Source organism: Vigna unguiculata, chromosome 4 (genome assembly GCF_037176805.1).
Source record: "Vigna unguiculata cultivar grain cowpea cultivar isolate G323 ecotype 2 chromosome 4, ASM3717680v1, whole genome shotgun sequence".
NCBI lineage: Eukaryota > Viridiplantae > Streptophyta > Magnoliopsida > Fabales > Fabaceae > Vigna > Vigna unguiculata.
In genome coordinates this window covers 4,954,384-4,976,924 of record NC_140795.1, presented here as the reverse complement: position 1 = coordinate 4,976,924, position 22,541 = coordinate 4,954,384, and the positions used below count along the sequence as shown (strand labels likewise).

Genomic DNA, 22,541 nt, shown 5'->3' with positions numbered 1-22,541 from the left:
CTGTAGTGCGAAATTAATATCTCCCAACTCAGACCTCGTATCAACGATCCGACTGGTTAAAATGAAGAGCAATGAGTTCCGAACCTTCTGTAAAAATTTCAGCCCGATCCAACGATAAACGAATCCGCAGTGCCGAATTTACGGTGACAGCTCTGTGAAAAATGTGAACAGAATTTTCCCTCTACCTCTCCCTCTGTGTTAGGACTTTCATTATGTTCTGACTCTATTGTTCTGCCTCTCTATTTATTTTATAGCCCCCTCTCCACTGGGTTAAGTGAGAGATGGGCTTCTCAAGTTTTGGGCTTCTCAAGTTTTGTGTTTTTCTCCACATAGGAAAGGAGCCCAATACCCAACAGCGGGTAGGGTAAGGATGGCAAAAATATTCGTGCACATGAGTATTCGCAGATAAAATCCGTTACGGATAGTTGGTACTCGCGGGTAATAGGTATTCACAGGTAGTAGATAATTTAATATCCATTCATTAACGGGTCGAATCGGGTATCATACTGTTCGTACCTGCGGTATCCGTGACCCATTAAGAAAATGAAATTACATTTATATCCTTAGGTTTTACATTATTAAGTTACTCATGTCTTGCTTGCTAAAGTTTTTTTTTTCTTCTCGTTCTTTGTTGCCGTCAAATGTCAGACAAGTATTTCTCCTCTCTCATTGAGGCAAATCAAAACGTTGGCCTTAACATTCTAACTCCCAGCAAGTTTGAGTTCGAAGTTGAGGTGTTGACATTCCGATGTTGGAGTTCGAAGTTCAAAGTCGAAGTTGATGGTAGGCTCACGGTAGTTTTCGCCTTGAGGTTTAAAACCTGACGTAGAGGGGCGGTAAGGCTTTTGTTTCACTCGTGAGTTGTGAGAAATGACAAAGAAGATGGATTGAGACGAAGGCCAGGGACATTGTTGGTGGTGCTCGGGAGTGGCGCGGGCATAAGCGCATAATTACAATGATAGGTTGTGTTGTTTGTTTCTCGCGACAACTCCTACGGTGGTGACAAGCGTTTCCGACAACATCTCTCGCCGTCATGGGGCATGTGGCGGCGGAACCTGCTGCTAGATTCATGGTGACTCACAAACGTGAAGGTGGAAGGTTAAACCCTAATTGCCTTTGTGTGGGAGAAGAGGAGAGAGTTGGGTCTGACCAAGGTTTTACACGTTACACCCCTCATTTTAATATTTGCACCAATTTTCATTATATGTTAGGTTGTTTAAGTTTTTTCTGCACCTCTATTTATTTTTCTTATTTGTAATTTAATTTGGATCTAATAAAAAAATTATATAAAAAATATTTGCGGATATCCAACCGGTATCCGTGGGTTGAAAAAAAATCTGCGAACTTTTTTAATGCGAGTATTCAGCAGGTAACGGGATGGGTAACATGTACAGTTTTTTCATGTGGGTCGGGTAGAGGGTAGGCACTATCCGTACCCAACCCGACCCGTTGTCATTCCTAGGGTAAGGTATGGGTAGTGGCTCTCCCGTACTTTACTCGTTGGATAAATATTCATTTCATACCTCTATCCGTGCGAGTATTTGTTATATAGGTACCTCATACTTTTAATATCCACGAATATCCATATTTACCCGCGGGTATTTCAAATAAAGTGCAAATCACACATTTAAATAATGTTGAATGACAGTTTACAAAGGAATGGAGATTTTTTTAAACCAATATATTGATAAAAAATAAGTCATTCAGAATGAATGTGTTAATGTTTTAATTCTATTTTTTATTTTTTATTTTAATTTAAATTAGAGTATAGTATCCACGTGTAGAGATACTATGATACCCGTACTCACCTCGTTAACAAGCGGGTATAAAAAATATTTGTGCCTGTTATATGTAGATATCCATTTACTATATCTTTTTCTATCTGTTATGAGTTTTATGCATAAATACATGTGATTACAAATTTTTTTTTGACATCCTAAGTTTAAACATGTTTCTTTGCAAACTTTATGGGTTACCTGCCACCACCATCATTGTGCCCAAATTAAGCTAAGAATTCAAATTTTATTACTTGTATTGATTGTGCATTTGTAATAAATTAAGTAAATGAATTTTTAAAATCCCAATGTATTTCTATAAGTATTAACTGGTCTATTTAACTTGGGAGTTTTACAGGACAAATTAGGGTACAAAAGTTAAAATTATTTTAAAATATGGGTTATACAAATAAATATTTTTATAGTCTAAGTTTATGAGAGTGCAAGTTTAAACAGGTTAACCCATCCACATGCTTAAAGATAAATTGTTATGTATTTCCAATCAATTGGTAGGTTATTTCCCCTCCCTTTACTAGTCTTACATCCTAAGAATGCTTTATAAATAAGAAAGTTGAATGACTAATTGTTTGAAGCGAGTTTTATGTTTTATAAATAAGAAAGTTAAATGATTGATTGTTTGAAGTGAGTTTTTAGTCTAACTGAATCTTATAAAATTTGTCTGAATAAAGGTTTATATTAACTTATATACCGTAAATTACTTTATCTTTAATTATTGGAAGTCTCACATCAACTAAATAAGACAATTTTATAGTATATAAATGAAGTGCAAACCTTATCTTATAATTGAATTAGGCTTAAAATTCACTTTCTACTGTTTCTTCGATAAATCTTGCATTATTAATCCAAATTTATAAAGTTGAATATCCCTTAATAAGAATTCAAAGTTATAGAAAAACGGGACATAAATTCTTGACTTTTTTTTTCGTATTCATGAATTATTTAGTGCATATTTTGATCTGCATTCGATAAGTTAAAATTGAATCACTAATTCAAATTAAACTAAAATTATTCATAATTTAGATTGTTTGCCATAGCTTAACTTCTTTCCTTAACCTTCTCTATCTTTGGATCATCTGCTAGTTCTCCTGCAAAACAAAAACAAACCATACACGATACTAAAATATTGATGAACATTAAGCAAACAAATTTTATTTGTATTCTTTTAGAAAATAAATTGAGTACTGATAAGTTATAAGTAGGGTCGATAACACAAAACTAGCATCTATGATCTCATTTATTCAATTAATGAGAATAGTAAAAGAAATGGAGGTTTTGAGTTTGAAAGTAAAAACAGAAAATAAATTGTAAACATATCAATGAATGAATTAGCCAATTAACTAATAAACATTTAATATCAAGAAGATTCTAACGTAATATATATTGCTATTTAGTAGTTATGGAAAAATAGTTGTGTATCTTAATCACTTAGATTTAATGCTATGTAACTTAAAATCTTTAAGAAACAAGTCTATCTCATTAACTCTTTTTAGATTTTTTTTTTAATTTAAGTTCTAAAATGTTTTTAATTTTTTAAATTCTGCATGTTTACAATATTTTGGTTCATGATAACATTTACTAAAAGCAATATATATTCTTTGTCATGTACATAAAAGTAGTGATTGAAAAATTTATTATTTATATAATAATTACAAACAAAAATATTATAATTTGCATTGACGTTCGCAACATATTCAGGAATGTAAAATGTGTTGTTGCTAATGACAGGAATAATTAAAATTTCTGTCCATTACTCATCACCCGTTGTTTGAAATTAGGTTTTAAAATATTTTGTAAGAAGGGATAACTAAATCATTTCACTAAAAGTATGGAAGGTACAAAGAAAACATTTTGGGAGAGATAGTAGGCCCAAACTTTATTCTGTATTCCATAAAGTCCACTTGGTATTTATCCCAAATTGTATATAGCCTTCTGCTCTCTATCTCCCCTTTTTAACTAAATACACTTTTATTTTATTTCTTTTATTTAAATTTACATATTTATTCTTATTTGTCCTTTTTGTTCCATGTTCAAGAAAGTACTTTCCAAAATGTTGAAAATAAACAAAAGTGTTTTCAATGAAATACTTTTCAAAATATTAAGAAAATAAACAGCTTTCTAAAAAGTGCATCCGGAATATAAAAAAAAAGGGAAAATAGTGCACCATGAATTACTTCCCAGAACTATTTCTTTACATTTTAAAAAATAATTTTTGGAACACTTTTTTTTTTCATTTTAATATTCTAAAAGACAATCCTAGAACTACTAAGAAAATAAAATGTGTTTTAAAAAGTACATTTTGCAATTTAATGAGGTATTTGATAAGTAATTCTTATAAAACCTTTTTTACATTTTAGAATGCACTTTCCTATAACACATTTTATCTTCTTTAATATTAAAAAATAATTTTTCAAAACTTGAAAATCAAAAGATTATTTTTCCATAATTTTAGAAAACTAAAAATGTATTTCATAAAAGTACATATTAGATTTTAAAGAGATTATTTTGAAAATTAATTCTTGGAATATCTTTTCTGATATTCTATAATGTAGTATAAAAAAAAACATATTTTTGTTTCTGTATCATTCATAATAGTACTTATGAAACACTAAAATAAATAGTATTTTGTACAATACTATTTTTAGAAGGTTATGAAACTGAGATTTGCTTTTTGAAAGTATTTTCTCCAAGAACATTTTCCGCCCAAGTTTCACTATGAAAAATAAAGTACGAGGTTGAGAGTTAAAAAATAAAAAGGTGTGTGTAGTATGAGGGGGAGTGCATAAATCTAAAAGGGATAAGAATGTTTGGAAATAAAGGAAAAAACAATGGTCAATATCTCAATTAAATCAAAAGAAACAAAAGGGAGTGTATTAACTACAAAAGGTGAGTATAAATAGAAAAGTTAGGTTTGTTCTTTCTATACTCCCATGATTACTATCTGCACCTCCAAACTAAGCTATAAAATATTTGAGAAGATTTTAATTTCTAGAAAGCTCAACCCTAGAAGGTATCAAATAAATTTTGCAAAAACATGTTTCGAAAATTCTAAAAAAAGAAAACTCGTTCTTGCAAACAATCCGAAAATGATCATTTAAAAAAATTATGGGACGCAGTTAGAAATTGTAAGGTGCATTTATAGATTGTAGGATGCAGCTAGAAATTATAGGATGAAAGGCCCATAGATAGTTTTGGTGAAGTCCAAGAATAACCAGTTAATACCTTGTTGCCAAGAAAGAAGGTGAAACCACTTGTTATTTGCATTAAGAAATATTAATTTAAATATAAGAATTAATTTTTATTTATAGAAATTATTTTTATTTTTTCTCTTTATGAGAAGAATTACCCAAATAAACTCTAAATCATGATAATCAATCGCAGGGAACTCAATTTTCAATGTATTTTTAATATAATAAATTCGTTTAACAATAGTTGTTTTTAGGATGAGTTTCATTCAATAGTTAATGTATTCTGAAAAAAAAAATTAATTATTCGGATGATACCGACTTTGATAAAGTTACCGACTTTGATAAAGTTATGTATCTATTTTTAAAAAAGTATCACTTGTATCCCACTTTTTGAAAAAAATGCTTCAATTATGTTCTTTTCAGATAGAGTTGACTAACGCCATTAACGACATGCCACGTGTCAGTCTGTTGTTTTTTTATTTTTTAACTTTTAAACTTTTTAAATTTTTTTAATTTAAAATAAAAATAAAAATGTTACATGTCAAGTTTTTGTGTGACACGTGGCATTGTCAGTGCCACGTAACATTACAATGCCACGTAGTATTACAATTTCACGTGTCAGTGTCATTATCAAATGTCGTTGTGTTAATATCGATTTATAAAAGATGGATTACCAAAATATTTTAATTATTAAAAAAAATTGGGACAAAATTGAATCAGATATACATAAGTAGGTACTAAATTAAAATAAAAAGACATATATAGGGACTAAATCGAAATCAATACAATGACATTTGAGAGTGATATTGACACGTGACATTGACAATGCCACATGTCACACACAGGGACTTGACACGTGACATTATTTTAAATAAAAAAAAAGTTAAAAAAAACAAAAAAAAAACCACATACTAACACGTGGCACGTCGTTAATAGCGTTAGTCAACTCCGTCTGAAAGAGACCTAATTGAAACACATTTTTAAAAGTTGGGATGCAATTGACATTCTTTCAAAAGCGACTACCAAATTGACACACCTCTGCCAAGGTAGATACCATACGAGTAATTAAAAAAAAAATCTATCATACTTTTTAATTGAAAAATATGTAAATAAATAGATTGATTTGTTATCTAAAAAAATCGCCACCGACCATGGTTTTATGGTTTATAGGCATTACAACACTATCTACCATCATTTCTTTACAACCCAACAATGAATTTATCTGTCATTGTTGCCGGCCTAGGTTTCTTAACAACACCAATGTCAATCATGTCGCATCCTCACTTCTAGTTCTCCATTATTCACTGCAAAAAAATATGTATATAATAACACATCTTTGTGCAGCTTTTACTATTAAAATACACTTCATCAGTTTTTCTTCTTTTGATCACGTTGGTGTTGTACCCTTCCTTTGCTTCATATCTGCAATGTGGATCCCTTTTGTTTCTCCACAACACCATGTGTACTTACTTCTCTTTTTCTTTTCTTTTTATTTTAACTTTTCATTTTACCTTTTCTTTGGCTTTTACTTCTTTAAATTTTAATTTCATCTCTCTAAAAAACAATTCCAATCTCATCTCTTATCTTAATTTCAGAATTTTGATTACACAAAATTAAATTGTAATTAGATGAAATGCATGTTTGTACAGTAAATACTCGTACTTGCTATATTTTAATTTAAATTAAAAAAAAAATATTAAAACATAACACATTGATTTTGAATTGATTATTTTTTATTAATCGGTTTTAATTTCTTTTTATTTGTAAACTGTCATTCAACACTATTTAAATGAGTTATTTTTACTTTGTTTGAGATTTATGATTAAATTTATTTATTAAATATTAAATATTTCTTTTGTAAATATCCACGAGTATCTGTAGATATAAAAAATATGAGAATATCTACACAAATATGGGTATGGATACGAGATAAATATTTATCCAACGAATATCATACGTAGGAGTTACTACTCGAACCCTACTTGTCCTGTTGACATCCCTGATCTTTCCCTTCCTAAACAAAACATATTTTTGTGATCCCATATACCTCTCATTAGTGCCAACCATGTAGTCTTTCATATCAAGTTTTCATTACTATTCAATCCTAGCATATATTAATATTGAAAATGTTACTTAATTTGGTTATGTGAAAGTGTTGTTACTCTTATCCATTTGTATCAAAGGTACGATGCCAAAATGTGAGAATAAAATATCTAGATCTCATACTTCTTTTGATTTACATATTATTGACCATTTCACCCGTACCATTTTCTTTTATTCTAATCTCCAACCCTTATTTTCAAAAAAGATAGAAAAAAAAGGAAGAGAAGTTATAACAAATTTAATCAAACAAAGTCTACTAATAAAGGATAATTGTACCTTCCATAATGTCAATCTCTTCCTAATTTTGTGTAAAATAGTCTCACAACTTTAACCCAAACCCTTTTACTCTTTAAGGCGAGATGAAACTTCTGAACATGACAATGTACTACATAAAATACTTTAAGGCTTATACACTTTTTTTTCTCATGTACTGTATCAAGAACAGTCTTTAACAGCTATAGTTATTAAGCTTTTTCTCTCGAGTAACATGACAAGAGGGCATTGATTCTTTTCTCAACATAAAACTTACTGACTATTTTATTTGGGTTTAATTAGTCGTATAGTACCCACTTTTGTTTATATGTGTCAATTTGGTATTCGTTTCTAAGAATGTGTCAATCGAGTCCCAATTTTTGAAAAAGTGTCTCAATCAGATTTCTTTCAGACAAAAAAATATTAAAGCTGCTAACTTAATTCGTAATTTTTACAACAAAATTTTAATATAAATATTAATACTTAATTTTGTAAGTCATTTTAAATATCAATACCAGTGTTTATAATTTTTTGCTGAAAAGGATCTAATTGAGGTATCTTTTCAAGAATTGAGACTTAATTGACACATTTTTAAAAGCGGGTACCAAACTGACACATTTAAACGAGAGTGGGTACCATTCGACTAATTAAATTTTTTATTTTCAATAAAATTATTCACTCCCTTTGTGATGCATTCATTCACTCCTAAACTTCAATGCTCCCCATATTTGGTAGGACCAGTGACCCAAAGCCAGATCTTAAGGGCACTCAGGGAACTTTTTGGAGAGCTATAGGGTCCTTCAGCCTCACTTTTTATAATTGTTAAAATAAATAATTTAAGACATTAAGATGACTATTTAAATGTAAGAATTAGGTGTACTATTGTACTATTATTCATTTTTTTATGTCTTTCATAATTTTATTCTAAAATAAATGGTAATTTTTTAGATAAATATTTCATTTCTACTTTTGGAGCAAATATATTAAGTTTTTATAGTGTTTTTATTTTATTGAATATAAATACTGTTTTAAAATCTATAAATAGTAATTTATTGAGTTTTGTTGTCTTTTATTTTATATAAATTTAACTATAAATTATTTGTGAATGTAGCAAGCTAAATTTAACTATCTTTTTTTTTTTTTCTTTCCCACCCTTGTTTTGTAGGCACATTAATTGTTTCTAAGGCTCTTGCATGTGTAATGCAAAGAAACAATATTGAATACCGAGTTACACAAAAAACTTATTGCAGCAAAATTAGGAAGATATTTTTTTAAAAACTATAACTAAAAAGATTGATACCATTGTTTATTATAAATCAATAAAAAATATTTAAATGTGTGAAATTCACTACTAAGAAAACTCATATTTCTTGTCAATTTTGTTTTAAATTTTTTTTGTAGGAAATATTTATAAATTTTGTTATGAAAAAAAAATTACAGAAAATTACTGCCAATTTTTTTGCAGAATTTTTTGTATAAAACACTTTTCGCAACAAATTTTGTAGGAAATATTTACAAAAAAAATATCATGTAATATAAGTATTTTTAGTAGTGATTATTTATAACATGTGAAATTCATGCTATGACACTTGCAATCTTAGAAGAAATATTTTGTTTATCAATTATTTAAAAAAAAAATGGATTGATTTGCTGTCTTAATGATTTGATTTAGTTTTACTAGGATATATGCGATTTGTATAAAAACAAAGTTATAATTTGGAATGATTTGTTGCTGTTTTATCCTATAAAAACTATACTAATACTTTTGATGATTGATTTTTAATATCAAGTTATGTATTTTTGCAACGAAGTATAAAAGAAAAAGTGAGAAGTATTAGTACTAGGCATCAACCATTAGGTAGTGATGAAAACTTTGGGTGTTTTTATTTTTAAGTCGTACAACTTATAATATCCTTATACTAAAAATTTTGCTAAATTTAATGTTTTTCACTTCTTGTCCATTATCACAACATCAACCTATGTTCAACATTTTCTTCATTATTGCATTGTAATGTTCATCTTCCACTAATTTCTAAACTGATTATGATTTGATGGAATGACTGTGACATAGAAACTCACAACCTACTGGGATTTTCTTACCAATTGGCCCCCCATTTTTGTGCATGAACACATGATGCATGATTGAAAAAGGGAGCTTAATAGGTTCAAGAAAAAGTTCATATTTTTTGGCACAAATCTTTTGTATCATTAGTTGTTCCATGCTGGTTCATCCTTTTCTAAATGGCACAACTACATTTCCAACTTTAAATTTCATAAATTGATACTTTATTTTAAGTTCACATAATCACTAAGGCTCAATAAGTTCAATTTAATGAATGTGCTTAAAAATGTGTGTAATATAACTGTAACTATGCATTCTTTTATATGTTAATAATTTTTGCCTTTAAAGTAAAATAATTAAGTGGGGACACCATCTCTATTATGATTTATGGAAAGAAAAAAGTGTAGCAACCATTTTTACATTGGGTTGGTATGATACCAAAGTCAAAATTGGTGAGTTTTCTTGCCTCCTATATTTATGTGTATCAACCTATGACAGTATCTTTTTCTTGCTTGTAAGAAATTCAGTACAAAAGGTATAAAGGGAAATAATTTAAAGCAAATGGGTGAGGACAACCATCAGAGGGAAAAACCGACACCCTTAAATAGGTAGCAAATAGTTAATTAAAGCTGTTACATGTTGAAACTTTCTCTAAACTTTAAAATTATTTATGTGATGCTGAACGGTTCTGTTGGTTCCAGAAGAAACCGTGTATTTGGTTATAGCAGTCACAGATTCCTTGAGTCTAGAAAAAAACATCATATTTGACTTAACCACACAGGCCTAAGAAAGACACTGTGTAATGTTGTTTAGGAAAATGTTTTATTAATACATGAAAGAAAAAGATTGTATAAACCAAGCATTTTTTGTTTTGTGAAAAGGGGAAAATGAAGAAAAGTATACACTATGCAGTACATTGAACTGGTTCTGCATAATTAGAGCACCTCATTATTCACTCTTGTATCTCCTTCCTCTTCTCTGATATGATCAACCACACCGAAAAAACCTCACTGTACAAAACTATAAACAAAATACCACAATACACAACTCAAAAAATTTGTTCAATTACCTGTGTTAAACTAATCACTCACATTAGGATTGTGAATTTGATGCAGAAAGTGGGAACTAGTAGCAGCAAATGGGGCAGCGGATTAGTCCATTTTCATTGCAGTCAGGGCAACGATGGAATCCATAATCACCAACCTCACCATCATCATCTTCTTGTTCTTCTTCTTGTTCTTCTTCACCATAACCTTCATAGTAGATTTTACAACTTCCATAGCAAGTTTCACATGGCACAAACCTTACATCCCCACAAGCCTCACATACTCCTTCTTCATCAACATTGTCTTTAATCTTCTCACAACAATCAAGCAATTTCTCAAGTTTTCCATCCTCATGCAGTTGTTGAATGTCCTCTGCTCCACCAATGTAGTTCCTCCCAATAAACACCCTTGGCAATCCTAATCCTCCCTTACCATATCCATGACCCAATAGCTCTTTCAGCTCCTCCTTGAACCCTGAATGCATAGACACATCTCTCTCATCCACCCTCACACCTAACCCCTTCAGAATTAGCCTCACATGGCATGAATCCTCATAAGTCTTTCTCACACCACGCAGGCTAGTGAAATACAGCACCACCTTCTCCTTCCTAAATGGGGTACCCTTCAAATCATCATCATCATCATCATTGCTCATCTTCTTCTCTTCCTCAGTAGAAAACGAAAACCCCTTTCTGGTCATGTTCCCTTGCAATAATGATTCATCTGACGAGTAAACAACAACCACTTGATTATCATCAAAATCTGAAGCTGCAGGGTTGACACCTGAACAACCATTTGATCCCTCCTCCTCTTCCTCCTCTCTCTTCTGATGCCCTATTGATTTGGCTGAATCGTTGCCATTCTCAACGAAACCACAAGGCTTGGGTGGATCATGAACATGAACATGGCCTTTGAGATTGACATCAAAAGAGAAACTCTTGAGGTGCTTCGGTGATCTAAAAGGGCTTGTGTCTTCAAGGCCTTCCATCAGTTCCCACGTGTTGATAGTCTCTGGCTCACAAGGCGGTGTTGAGATTGGAGTCTTCATAATTGCTTTTGGCAACATTTGCTCAATCATTTCAGACCATGTCTTTTCCTCTCTCTGTCCCTTTCCCTTCTCCTCTTCTTCTTCATCGTCATCCTCATCATCATCATCCTGTGGTCTGAAACTGTCACTGTCAATGACCTTGCCACTGGGAAGCCTTAAACCATTGCCATGGTTGATGTGAGGTACCTGGTCCAGAGAACCTAGAGTGGTTGATGTCAATGCCACAACATGGTAACTGTCTCCTTTGGTTTGAGGTGGGTGATGTACATGCACCGAGAAGCTTCTAGGCACAGAGGAATAATAAGGGGCGTCGCAGTGACAATGTTGACACCCCTTTGGCTTGGAATTGGCACAACCCATAATTATCAAACAAAAGCACAAATCTGAATTGGTAAATTAACAAACACACAGAAGGCACAAAAGGCAAAAAAGAAGAAAACTTTGTTTGGGGAATCAAAAACACCCCACAAACAACCACAAAAGAACTACCGCAAACCCAGTCCACTCAAACCAAAAAGAAAAGTGAAAAATGGTAAAATGAAAAAGCTTGCACAAAATTTGATGCCAAGGCACAAAATAAGAGATAAAGATTTTGAATGGTTAATTACAATTGAATGGAAGAAGAGGAAGAAGAAGAGAGAAAAAGAAAAACTCTCAGACACACACAGAGTCCAGAATAGAAATGGAGAGGAAGGTGTGATTGAAACAGAAATGAATCGAAAGTCAAAGAAAGAGGGCGAGAAATGAATCATTCAACCACCATTCATCATCCCCACACGCTCACTCTCTCTTTCTAGAGTTTTAGAGAGAGAAAACAAAAACCATAAACTAAATCCTTTGGATGTAACGATTCTGACTAGAGGAGTTTATACGTATAGACACAACACAAATCACAGAACTCAAACACAATATTAAGGTAACTTTTCTGACTAGAGGAGTTTATACTTATAAATCAGGTAACTTTTCTGACTAGAGAATATTAAGGTATAATAATATTCCACTCCCATGAATCAGATTTTCAGTAATAGATCTTGTTTTAAGAATTTGATTCCCTAAACATGTATCATTGATATTTAATGATTTAACAAAAATTTAAATTTATTCAATGTAAAAAATGAATTATTAGGAATAAACAGTTATAACTTATACTAGAATGTGATTTCTATTTTTATCATACATAAGATGATCTATATTTTACAATTACAAGTGTAAAAAATAAACAAACATAAATATCATACTCCCTTATTTTGTTTCTAATTCATCAAGGAAACACAAATTTATTAATAAGGATTAGAACGATTTATATAACTCAAGTAAACCTAGTAGGATTTTTTCAAGAAGATAACTTAGTTTAATGGTATTTAATTAAGACGTTAAAAGATTAATAAAGTTATATGGTACTCAATATTATGTAGATTTCAATGACTTATTTTTTTTGAGTACTATGATTTTTTTTATTTGTATGAATAAATGTTATTTTTATGTGACAATTTCATCTAAATAAGTGATTTTTTAATTTTAATTTAAAACTTTTCAATTTATAGTAAAACTCTCTTTCTCAATTTCAAACATAATTAGGTAATTGGTTCATATTATTATAGAGATAATTTTCACAATTAATCTTAATTATTATTATTATTATTATTATTATAATTAAAAACACAAGTGTTAAATGTGCATGTATGTTCATTTTTTTGATATAAATAAAAAATAATAAAATTATGATTTTATTTATTAAATTTAAAAAATATTAAATTTACATAAATAATTAAATTAAAATAATTATATAAAGAATAAAATTGATAAAAAATAATTATTAAAGGATAATATTAAAAAAAATACACACAAAATACTTAATAGTATAGAATAGTAGATAATATCTTATTTAATTTTAAATCTTCTTTATTAATATATGATTGTCATGATGTTTTTTAGTTATTTTTGGTTAACGAGTCAAAAATTTTAATATAGAAATTTTATGAAAAATAATAGAAAAATATCCGTTAGTGATTAATATTTTTATTCTGAAAGTAAAGTCCATCAAAAAATTATTAAATGAGATTTCTTTTTAATTTAAAAAAAATAACAAAAGGATTGGAGTACTTTAAGCGTAAATACTATAAACTTTTTAGATATTGATATAACAATAATCTAAAATATCAATAAATCAAACAAATGTTTATTTGTTTAATTACAACAGGTGTTAGTATTGAAGCATTGAAGCTTTGAGACATGTTAGAATGTTACATGTATTTAGTGGATATTCATGTTATGTGAAAATAATTTAAGTTGGCAATTTATATAGATTAAATTTAATTAAGTGAAAGTAGTAGATAATAATTGTGAAAAAATGCTGATAAATAATAACCAATTTTAAAGTTTATGTAAATTTCATAAAATTTTAAAAATACAGTAGGAGAATGTGTAAAAAAAATTGAGTAATAAAATTTACAAAGAAGAACAATGGTTTGGTAAACAAAACAGAAATTAACAATAAATAACAAACTACGATGGAAGTTACTTCTACTCACGTCTGTCTTTGTTGTTGTCACGTTATGTTGTATGTGTCATGTTTTTTTTATTTATTTATATAATTGTTATGTTAAGTAAATATAATTTTTATAAGTATTTATAATTTTTTTAATAAATAATTTTACCTTATATTAAATTAAAATAATTTTATCATTTAATAAATATCATAAAATACAAATTTTACTATTTTCTTTAACAAGAAATAAATATATAACCCATCAACTAAAAATAATTAAATAATTTTTTAATTTTCATATTTACAAATACTACCAAACACTTATATATATATATATATATATATATATATATATATATATATATATATATATATATATATTAGGAATTTAAGTGTGAGTCGAAGTCTTATATTGGCTAGAAATGAAAAAGTAGAATGTTATATAAGGATGACAATTTATATACCTATTGTCTTAAGGTTTTGGATTGAGAGTGGTGTCAATGCCTTATGTGGTTGGACTTAGGTCTCATTGGTGTTGTATCTTCGTAGTGAAAACCCTCTCTATATACCTAACAATATATATATATATATATATATATATATATATATATATATATATATATATATATATATATATATTTAAATTCTAAAAGACACACAATATGGATTATTATTTTCTTGAAAAATTTATTTAAAAAGTCAAGTCATACATTAGACACACAGTAAAAGAAAAGTTAGAGTATTAAAATCGGACCCCAACGTGCACTACAAGAAAACTTCTAAATAATGACTATTTTTAGTGACAAAAAATTATTAGTAACTATAGTGATCTATTTATATACCAATCTACAAAACTAAAAATTATTGGTTACTAAAATAATCACTATTATAAATGAAAAATTATAATTGGTCACTAAATTGATCTTTAAAATTACCTACCATGGTTTTGATTACCAAAGGAAATTGGTCACTAAAAATTAGCTACTTAGGTTTTGGTTATCAAAATAACCTAGTTTCTAAATTGGTCTCTAATTAATTAATGACCAATTATAAATTTTTATTTATAATAGTGACTATTTTACTAACCAATAATTCTTAATTTTGTAAATTGGTATCTAAATTAGTCACTATAGTGATTAACTATTTTTTGTCACTAAAATTGGTTACTAATGAGACATTTTTTTGTAGTGCTACTTTAAAAAATAAAATTTCTAACCATCAACTTTATTTATGTAGAAAATCCAAATAATATAAATATCTGAAAAAATAAATAATTAAAGAAAACATAAAGCATACATAGACCCCTACTAAACTAAGGTACTATAAGGATTATACTCATATGAATAGTGTGCTCATGAAAGACTTTAGGCATTAAACCCTTAGTAAGTGGATCAACTAGTATAAAATTAGTCCCTATATGCTCTATAGAAATTTGCTTATTTCTGAACTATTTCCTTAACAATAAAAAAACTTTATATTAATGAATTTTGACTTGGTTGTACTCCTACTATTATTGGAATAGAGAATTGTAGAGTTATTATCACAATATATATTCAATGGCCTTTAAATGCCATCAACCACACGTAAATTAGTGACAAAATTTCGCAGCCTTATTTCATGGTTCAATGTCTCAAAATAAGCAATGAACTCCACAACTATGGTTGAATAAGCTATTATAGTCTGTTTAACAGACTTCCAAGAGATAGATCCTTTGGCCAACATAAAGATGTATCTAAAGGTTGAGCATTTGGTATATTGACATCCAACAAAATTAGTCAGAGTATCTAATGATCTCTAAACTGTCAGACTTCTAATAAGCGAACATATGTCCTTTTGTTCTCTTCAAATAACGCATTACATGTTTTACTACCTTCCAATGCTGCATCCCAAAATTACTCAAGTATCTGCCCAAAACACCCACTACAAATGCTATAGCAGGACATGTACATACTTGAGCGTACATTAGACTACCCATAATCGAAGCATAAGGGATCTTTTGCATCTCATTTCTTTCAAGGTCTTTATCATAGCACTGTTTGAGACTAAATTGGTCTTCCTTAGCTATAGGGGTATCTCTTGGTTTACTATCTTTCATGTTGAATCTGTCTGAAACATAATCGATATAACTCTTTTGTGATAAGCTTAGGATACCATGAGAATTATCTCTTAGTATATTACTACCTAATAAAAAAGTGGCTTCAATGTATTGTTGTTAGTAAGCAATATATCATCGACATATAACACCAAGAATATATATTTACTCCCACTAAATTTATGATAAACACAATCATTAACTATATTTACCTCAAAAACCATATGAGGTAATAACTTGATGAAATTTGTAATATCATTGACGAGAAGCTTGTTTGAGATCATAAATGGATTTCTTTAGTTTACATACCATAGACTTTGAATTTCTTCTTTTAGTTACTTAGGGGTAATTTTGGATTTTCTGGTTGAATGACTTTTAAAAACTTTTTTTTTTTTGTGATGGTTTAAAGTGTATTGGTCATAGATATGTTTAATTAGATAAAGATTGTATCAGGCGATCAGAAATTAAACATTTTTTTGTGCAATTATGGATGATGTACGTTAAATTTTAAAGTCATTTTTATTTGTTACTTTATACATATGTGTTATTAATAATGTGTCAAATTTAAGTACTTACATGATTTGTGTTTTGGAAGAAGGAAAACATGACCCATGAGTTAATGGATTTTCAACTCATCACCTCAATAGATAATAAAAAGTCAAAAACACTAACATAATTAACAATTCAAAACAATAAAAATAAATTTACTTTACTCTGACCTTAAACCATTGTGAATTTTTTTTTACTTTTTGACAACGATTCTTATAACAACGGTTAAAAAACCGTCTTAATAATTTCAATTTAAACGTAGTTAAAACATATTCTATAAGAGTACTTTAACTCTTTGTTGAAATTCAACCATCTTGAATATTCATAGTTAGCCTCAATGTATCATTTACTTTAATCTTCATAACTAAACAGTATACAATTAATCATTCTACATTGGCTAAATTATATTTCCAAACAAATTTCAATACTTCTAATTTAAGTTAACTTAACATTCATCTCTAAATTATTTAGAAGATTCAAAATTCAATAATTTCCATGCCTGGAAATTGAACTACTACCAGAAAACTTCAACCATCTTTAATTCACTGACGCAGTTTTAATCTGTGTATAAAGAAAATTCTAATAATTAAACAGAAAGTGCTACTATAACGATAAACTAGCAAAAATAACCCAAGGTAAAAAGGAGAAAGATATTTTTTAAATGAAATTATGATTGAATATGTATAGCTTTTATTTTTTATTGGTTTTCTTATAGTAGATTTTATCTTCAAAAATGATAAACGACTAACTTAGAAAAAAAAAATCTAGAAAATGTTTTAGAAAATATAATAATTTGTATAAAATGAAAATTAACTAATTAATTTTCTTTATAAAATTTTACCTTAAACAATAAAATATTTGAGTATAATATGATTTTGGCTATTTTTACTCTTAGTCAAATTAATTCGATGCTTATAGTTTATATTATAAATTTTAAAATCATGTTTTTTATCCTTCAAAATGGAGACACATAACAAAACTGCATGTGGATAAATATGTTCTCATATGTGTGGTTTCTGTAATTTAGTCGTTCCTTAATTTTTTTATTTTATATAATTTAAGTTTTTTATATTTGAAAGACTATAATTTTGTTTAATTATTAACATTTCACCTGCTTACGTATAATTAAATATTAGATCAAAATTGTGAATACTTCAAAATATGAAAATAACACAAGTTTTATATTAAATATTAAAGAATATTAAAGTTAATTTTTTTTGTATTTTTTGCTGAATTATTTTAAAATTGTGTTTCAGACTTTTAGTACAGTCTCTGTTACTAGAGGGAATAGTAGCATCACTCGCAATTTTTGGCGCGTGGGGCCGGCTTAGTCAGAGAGGAATGCCGGTGCTTACGCGCTATTGCAGTTTGGCATTCTTTTGTTTAGGTTGTTTATATCACCGGCATTGTAGACAGATTATTATCATAAAAAGATGTTATTTTAATTTTTAAATTTATTATTTTTCTCTCTAACTTTCATAATTTAGTTAAATTTTAAAGGTTAAATTATTTTAGATATTTTCATAGGAAATTTTAAGTAAGTCTCTTTATTTTTATTTAAATTAATAGAATTTTTATTTTGAAAAATTTGTTGTAATTAAGTTATTTCTATTAGTAGTATTCTAACGATGTTAATTATATGTCATGTGTCAGCATATAGTTTTTTAATTCTTTAAAAAAAAAAATTTTAATTAAAACAAATTGCCACATGTGACTATTAGATGTGAGAAGTCTCAATGTACTCCCTCTATTTGTTATTTTTTCTCAATTTGGTTCCAAATTCTTAAAAACTGAATCAATTTCATCCTTATATCAAATTTAATTTTTATATAAATTTTACAATGATATTTTTATAATAATTAAAATTTTTAACAAAATTAAGTTTATTTAAATGTGTATTCTGCATTGAATTTTATTTAAATATTGTTTCAAATATTTATATATCAATAATTTATAGACAAATGTTAGAGTTGGTTTAAAAATAACAATTTTATAAATTGAATTGTAAAATTTTAAATAAATATATTTATTTTAAATTGTTATAAAATTATTTTAAAATTTTATATTTGAATTTATAAATTTTATATTTTTAAAGCAACTCCAACTTTTATCTATAAATTATAAATATTTAAATATTTAAAACAAAATTTAAATAAATATATTTATTTTAAATTGTTATAAAATTGTTTTAAAATTTTATATTTGAATATATAAAATTTTTATTTTTAAAGCAATTCTAACATTTATCTATAAATATTTAAAAAAAAAATTTAAATAAAATTCAATACAAAATATATATATTTAAATAAACTTAATTTTGTTACAAATATCAATTATAATAAAATTACCATTGTAAAATTTATATAAAAATTAAATTTGATATAGGAATGAAATTCATTTAGTTTTAAAAGAATTGGAACCAAATTGAAACAAAATAACAAATAGAGGGACTGCATTAAGACTTTTCACATCCAATAGTGACACATGGCACTGACACTGTCACATCACATTTTCTCTGTCACGTGACACAATGTTAGATTGACACGTGATAATTTTTATTTTTTTAAAAAAAATTATTAAAAAAATAAAAAAAAACACGTGCTGACACGTGGTACATAGTTAACACTGTTAGAGTACTACTAACGGGAATGACCTAATTGCAACGAATTTTTCAAAATAGGGATCCAATTGAGTCAAATAGAAATGAGGGACCTACTTGAGATTTCGTTACAAAAAATGGGGACATCTAGAATGATTTAACCCATTTTAAATAATTTTTTCTAATTTTTTTATCCATCTCATTATTGGGTGTCATATTCACAAAGATTTAGCAAGTATATTAATAGTTAGTTTTTGGGTTTTTGGATTATGATATAGTATATATAAATATAGATAGTAGTAATTATATAGATTGAGTGGAGTAGAGGCTATAAATTGATTTCATCTCATCTTCTTCAACTACACCACTACCATTTTGTTTAATTACTATGTAAATCATTCAATGTCCTGGTAGTACTCTTTCTATGTAGATCTAGGTTCATTCATGAATCACTAGAATTTAAGGACTTCAAACCCAGTGCAATTCTCAATTCCTGGTTGAATGAATCCTTGCTTTAATGTGCAAGACTCGTTGAATGAGCCCTTGCTTTCATGTGCGAGACTTTTTCATTTAGCATCCCCTAGGTACCACGAAAGCACTAACATAGGTATCATGATTTGATTGGACCACAATTTCCAACTCAATCCAAACCAGTTAAATAGATGAGTGATTAAGTTATCATTAAGCATAAATCTAACTGCAAACAATTAAATGAAAGCAAAGATAAATACCTTAAAAGTAGAAGTGTATAGAATCAGAATTAATTACATCAAACCTGGACATAACACAAGGGAGTTAAGCTACTCATAAAATATTAATTCCAGTAGTATTTATACATAAGATTTACACTAAGAGCATCTCCCTCCTCAAGCATCACAAACACTATTCTCTCTTACTGCTACATTTCTAACACTCCACTCAATGCCTAGAATGAAGACATGTTGTCTTTATTTATAGGAATTTTGGGCGGGGCTCAGCCCAACTTTTGGTGTTCAGCCCTAGGGGTTACTTCACAAATGGATTTCCTTCTTAGTTTAGCCCCTTATCCTGGTGCATAGCACTTGACCTTTTCTTATTGTAATGGTTTTCTAAGTTGTATAACCTCATGGATTTGTGCTCCAGATTTCCTTGCAAAGAAGGTTTCCTCATATGGCTCAGTTCCAATTTGTTGTGCTCAACCATAAAGTCAAGTTGTTCTGTCTTTTCTACTTCCATGGCTTAGTGCCAAAGACTGTGGCTTAGCTGCATTCATGATATTTTCTTTCATATTTACTACAGAACAACAAAATATCATTACAATTCATAAAACTCCAACTCTCAATGCCTCATTATGTATCCTAAGCTTGAGGAGGTTTGTTTTCTACATAAATATCATCATTTGATACATGATAAGTGTCAATTTCAAATGAAAAATTTGCTTATTCTTGACACTTATCATTGCATTAGAAAGAAAACAAGAGACACACAAGGTTAAAGGTAAGCTAATACATAAAAAAATTATGAGCAATAATATACCAAAAATAGTAAAAGATCAAACTAATTATGAATAATATTAAAGTATATTTGATAGAAAATAAGCTTTTGAATCATATTATCTTGTTTCTCCATATATTACTACACAAATACTCACTCAATAACTATTCTCTTTAAAGACCAACATAAAAACTCACATAATGCATTTAAAAGAATAAGCTTAATATGAAAACAGTAATAACTTATAATAAAGATTCTCAAAACAAATCTTTTCTAGAAATCAATCCTTAACTTAGTCTCTCTTTTCCCATTTATACAACTCCATTACTTAATTCCAATAACCCATTCAACAATACATTTCATTGCATGAATTAGCCAAAAACTGCAATTATTTCACATTCACCAATTCAAATACCAGGTATCAACCGACATGGTTCAATCCAATGGATCAACCAAACATCATTCCAAAGTGAATCAACAAAAAAATAAATATAGACTCTACTTCTGGAAGACTAGTGTATTGAATGGACTTAGGAAACTTTGCACCTGTCATACTTACCACCATCTCATTCTTTTTTACTACTTGTTATCAAATGAAACTAATGTATCTCATCAGTCATGACAGGATTAACCCGCCTAGCTCCCTGAGTATGATCATCTTTCATATCATATCATTTGCCAAATGAAGCCTCATTCGACTCTCACCACTAGTTATCTTCCTCTATGTGAGTTAGATACTAGTAAAGTCAGGATAGTCTCATATAACAAATCTCCTTCAATACACTTTGACTGACTTTAGATTAGTAATCCCCTTGGAAATAATTAATTTAAACTATTGTATCACCACTAAAATTTTTCAAACAAACATACATCGACAAACACAACTTAATCCAATCATCATTTCAAATCGAGGTATGAAAGCATCATTATAGATTTCTCTAACATAAAATTTTTAAATTCTAGAAATTTCTTGAAAAGCCCGCGCTTGTAATTGATTACACTCGACATATAATTGATTACCAGAGAAGATAACATATGTATCCATGTTCCTAATTAACTCATCAATCAAACAAAATTTCAAAATCACAGATTCTAACTTTGTAACCCAAATCAAATAATGCAAAAATAAATTCATAAATTTCTCAACAATAGATACCTCAATAAACTTCATATTCCTTAATAATTTAATTCGTCATATCTTTATATTTAGATTCGTCTATGCTTCTACTCTCTTTAAGCCTTACTCTTCATATAATAATAAAGTCATAAGTATAAAATCACCTCATTGCATCAAAGACACTCAAACATCCAAACCCAAAGAAATCACTTAGTCATGCAATCACAAAAATCACATTCAATTAATAAAGTTTCTACTCATCTAAATCTTTCATCACTACTTTCATACCAATTTCATAATGTAATAACACTGGTAGTTTCACCCCACCTAGGAACTTCATAGTACAAACTCAAAAAATCCTTTCCTCTCACAAATTCTTAACTTTCTCTAGTCCAAGAAAAATATCACCACTACAGATATTATGCATTAAACTTATACTTCTCTTAAGAAGTTCTCATTTTTTTTTGCAGCAAACATTCAATCAAAACAATCATACCATCAATTAATATCTTTCCAAAAATAAAACATTAGATTATAAAAGAATGAAAATAGCTTCCTTTACTTGATAAAGTTTATTTAACTATGCTCTCGTCTCCTAAATAGCGTCACACATGAAAAATTATTATCTACAAAATCAAAGGCTCGATCAATGATCAAGGCAAATTTTTCAGGATCATAAACAGATAAAGATTCGTTAAGAACGAAGAGGTGACATGAAATTGAATATAGGC

General features: G+C 28.4%; 1 protein-coding gene across 1 annotated transcript; it reads right to left on the bottom strand.

Annotated features, from left to right (window-relative positions):
- Positions 1 to 10,203: 10,203 nt before the first annotated feature.
- Positions 10,204 to 12,341, bottom strand: LOC114182294 (Glutaredoxin family protein). Its single transcript, XM_028069138.1, has one exon. It carries the CDS (start codon positions 11,850 to 11,852, stop codon positions 10,524 to 10,526), a length of 1,329 nt encoding a protein of 442 aa, XP_027924939.1. The 5' UTR covers positions 11,853 to 12,341; the 3' UTR covers positions 10,204 to 10,523.
- Positions 12,342 to 22,541: the final 10,200 nt, after the last annotated feature.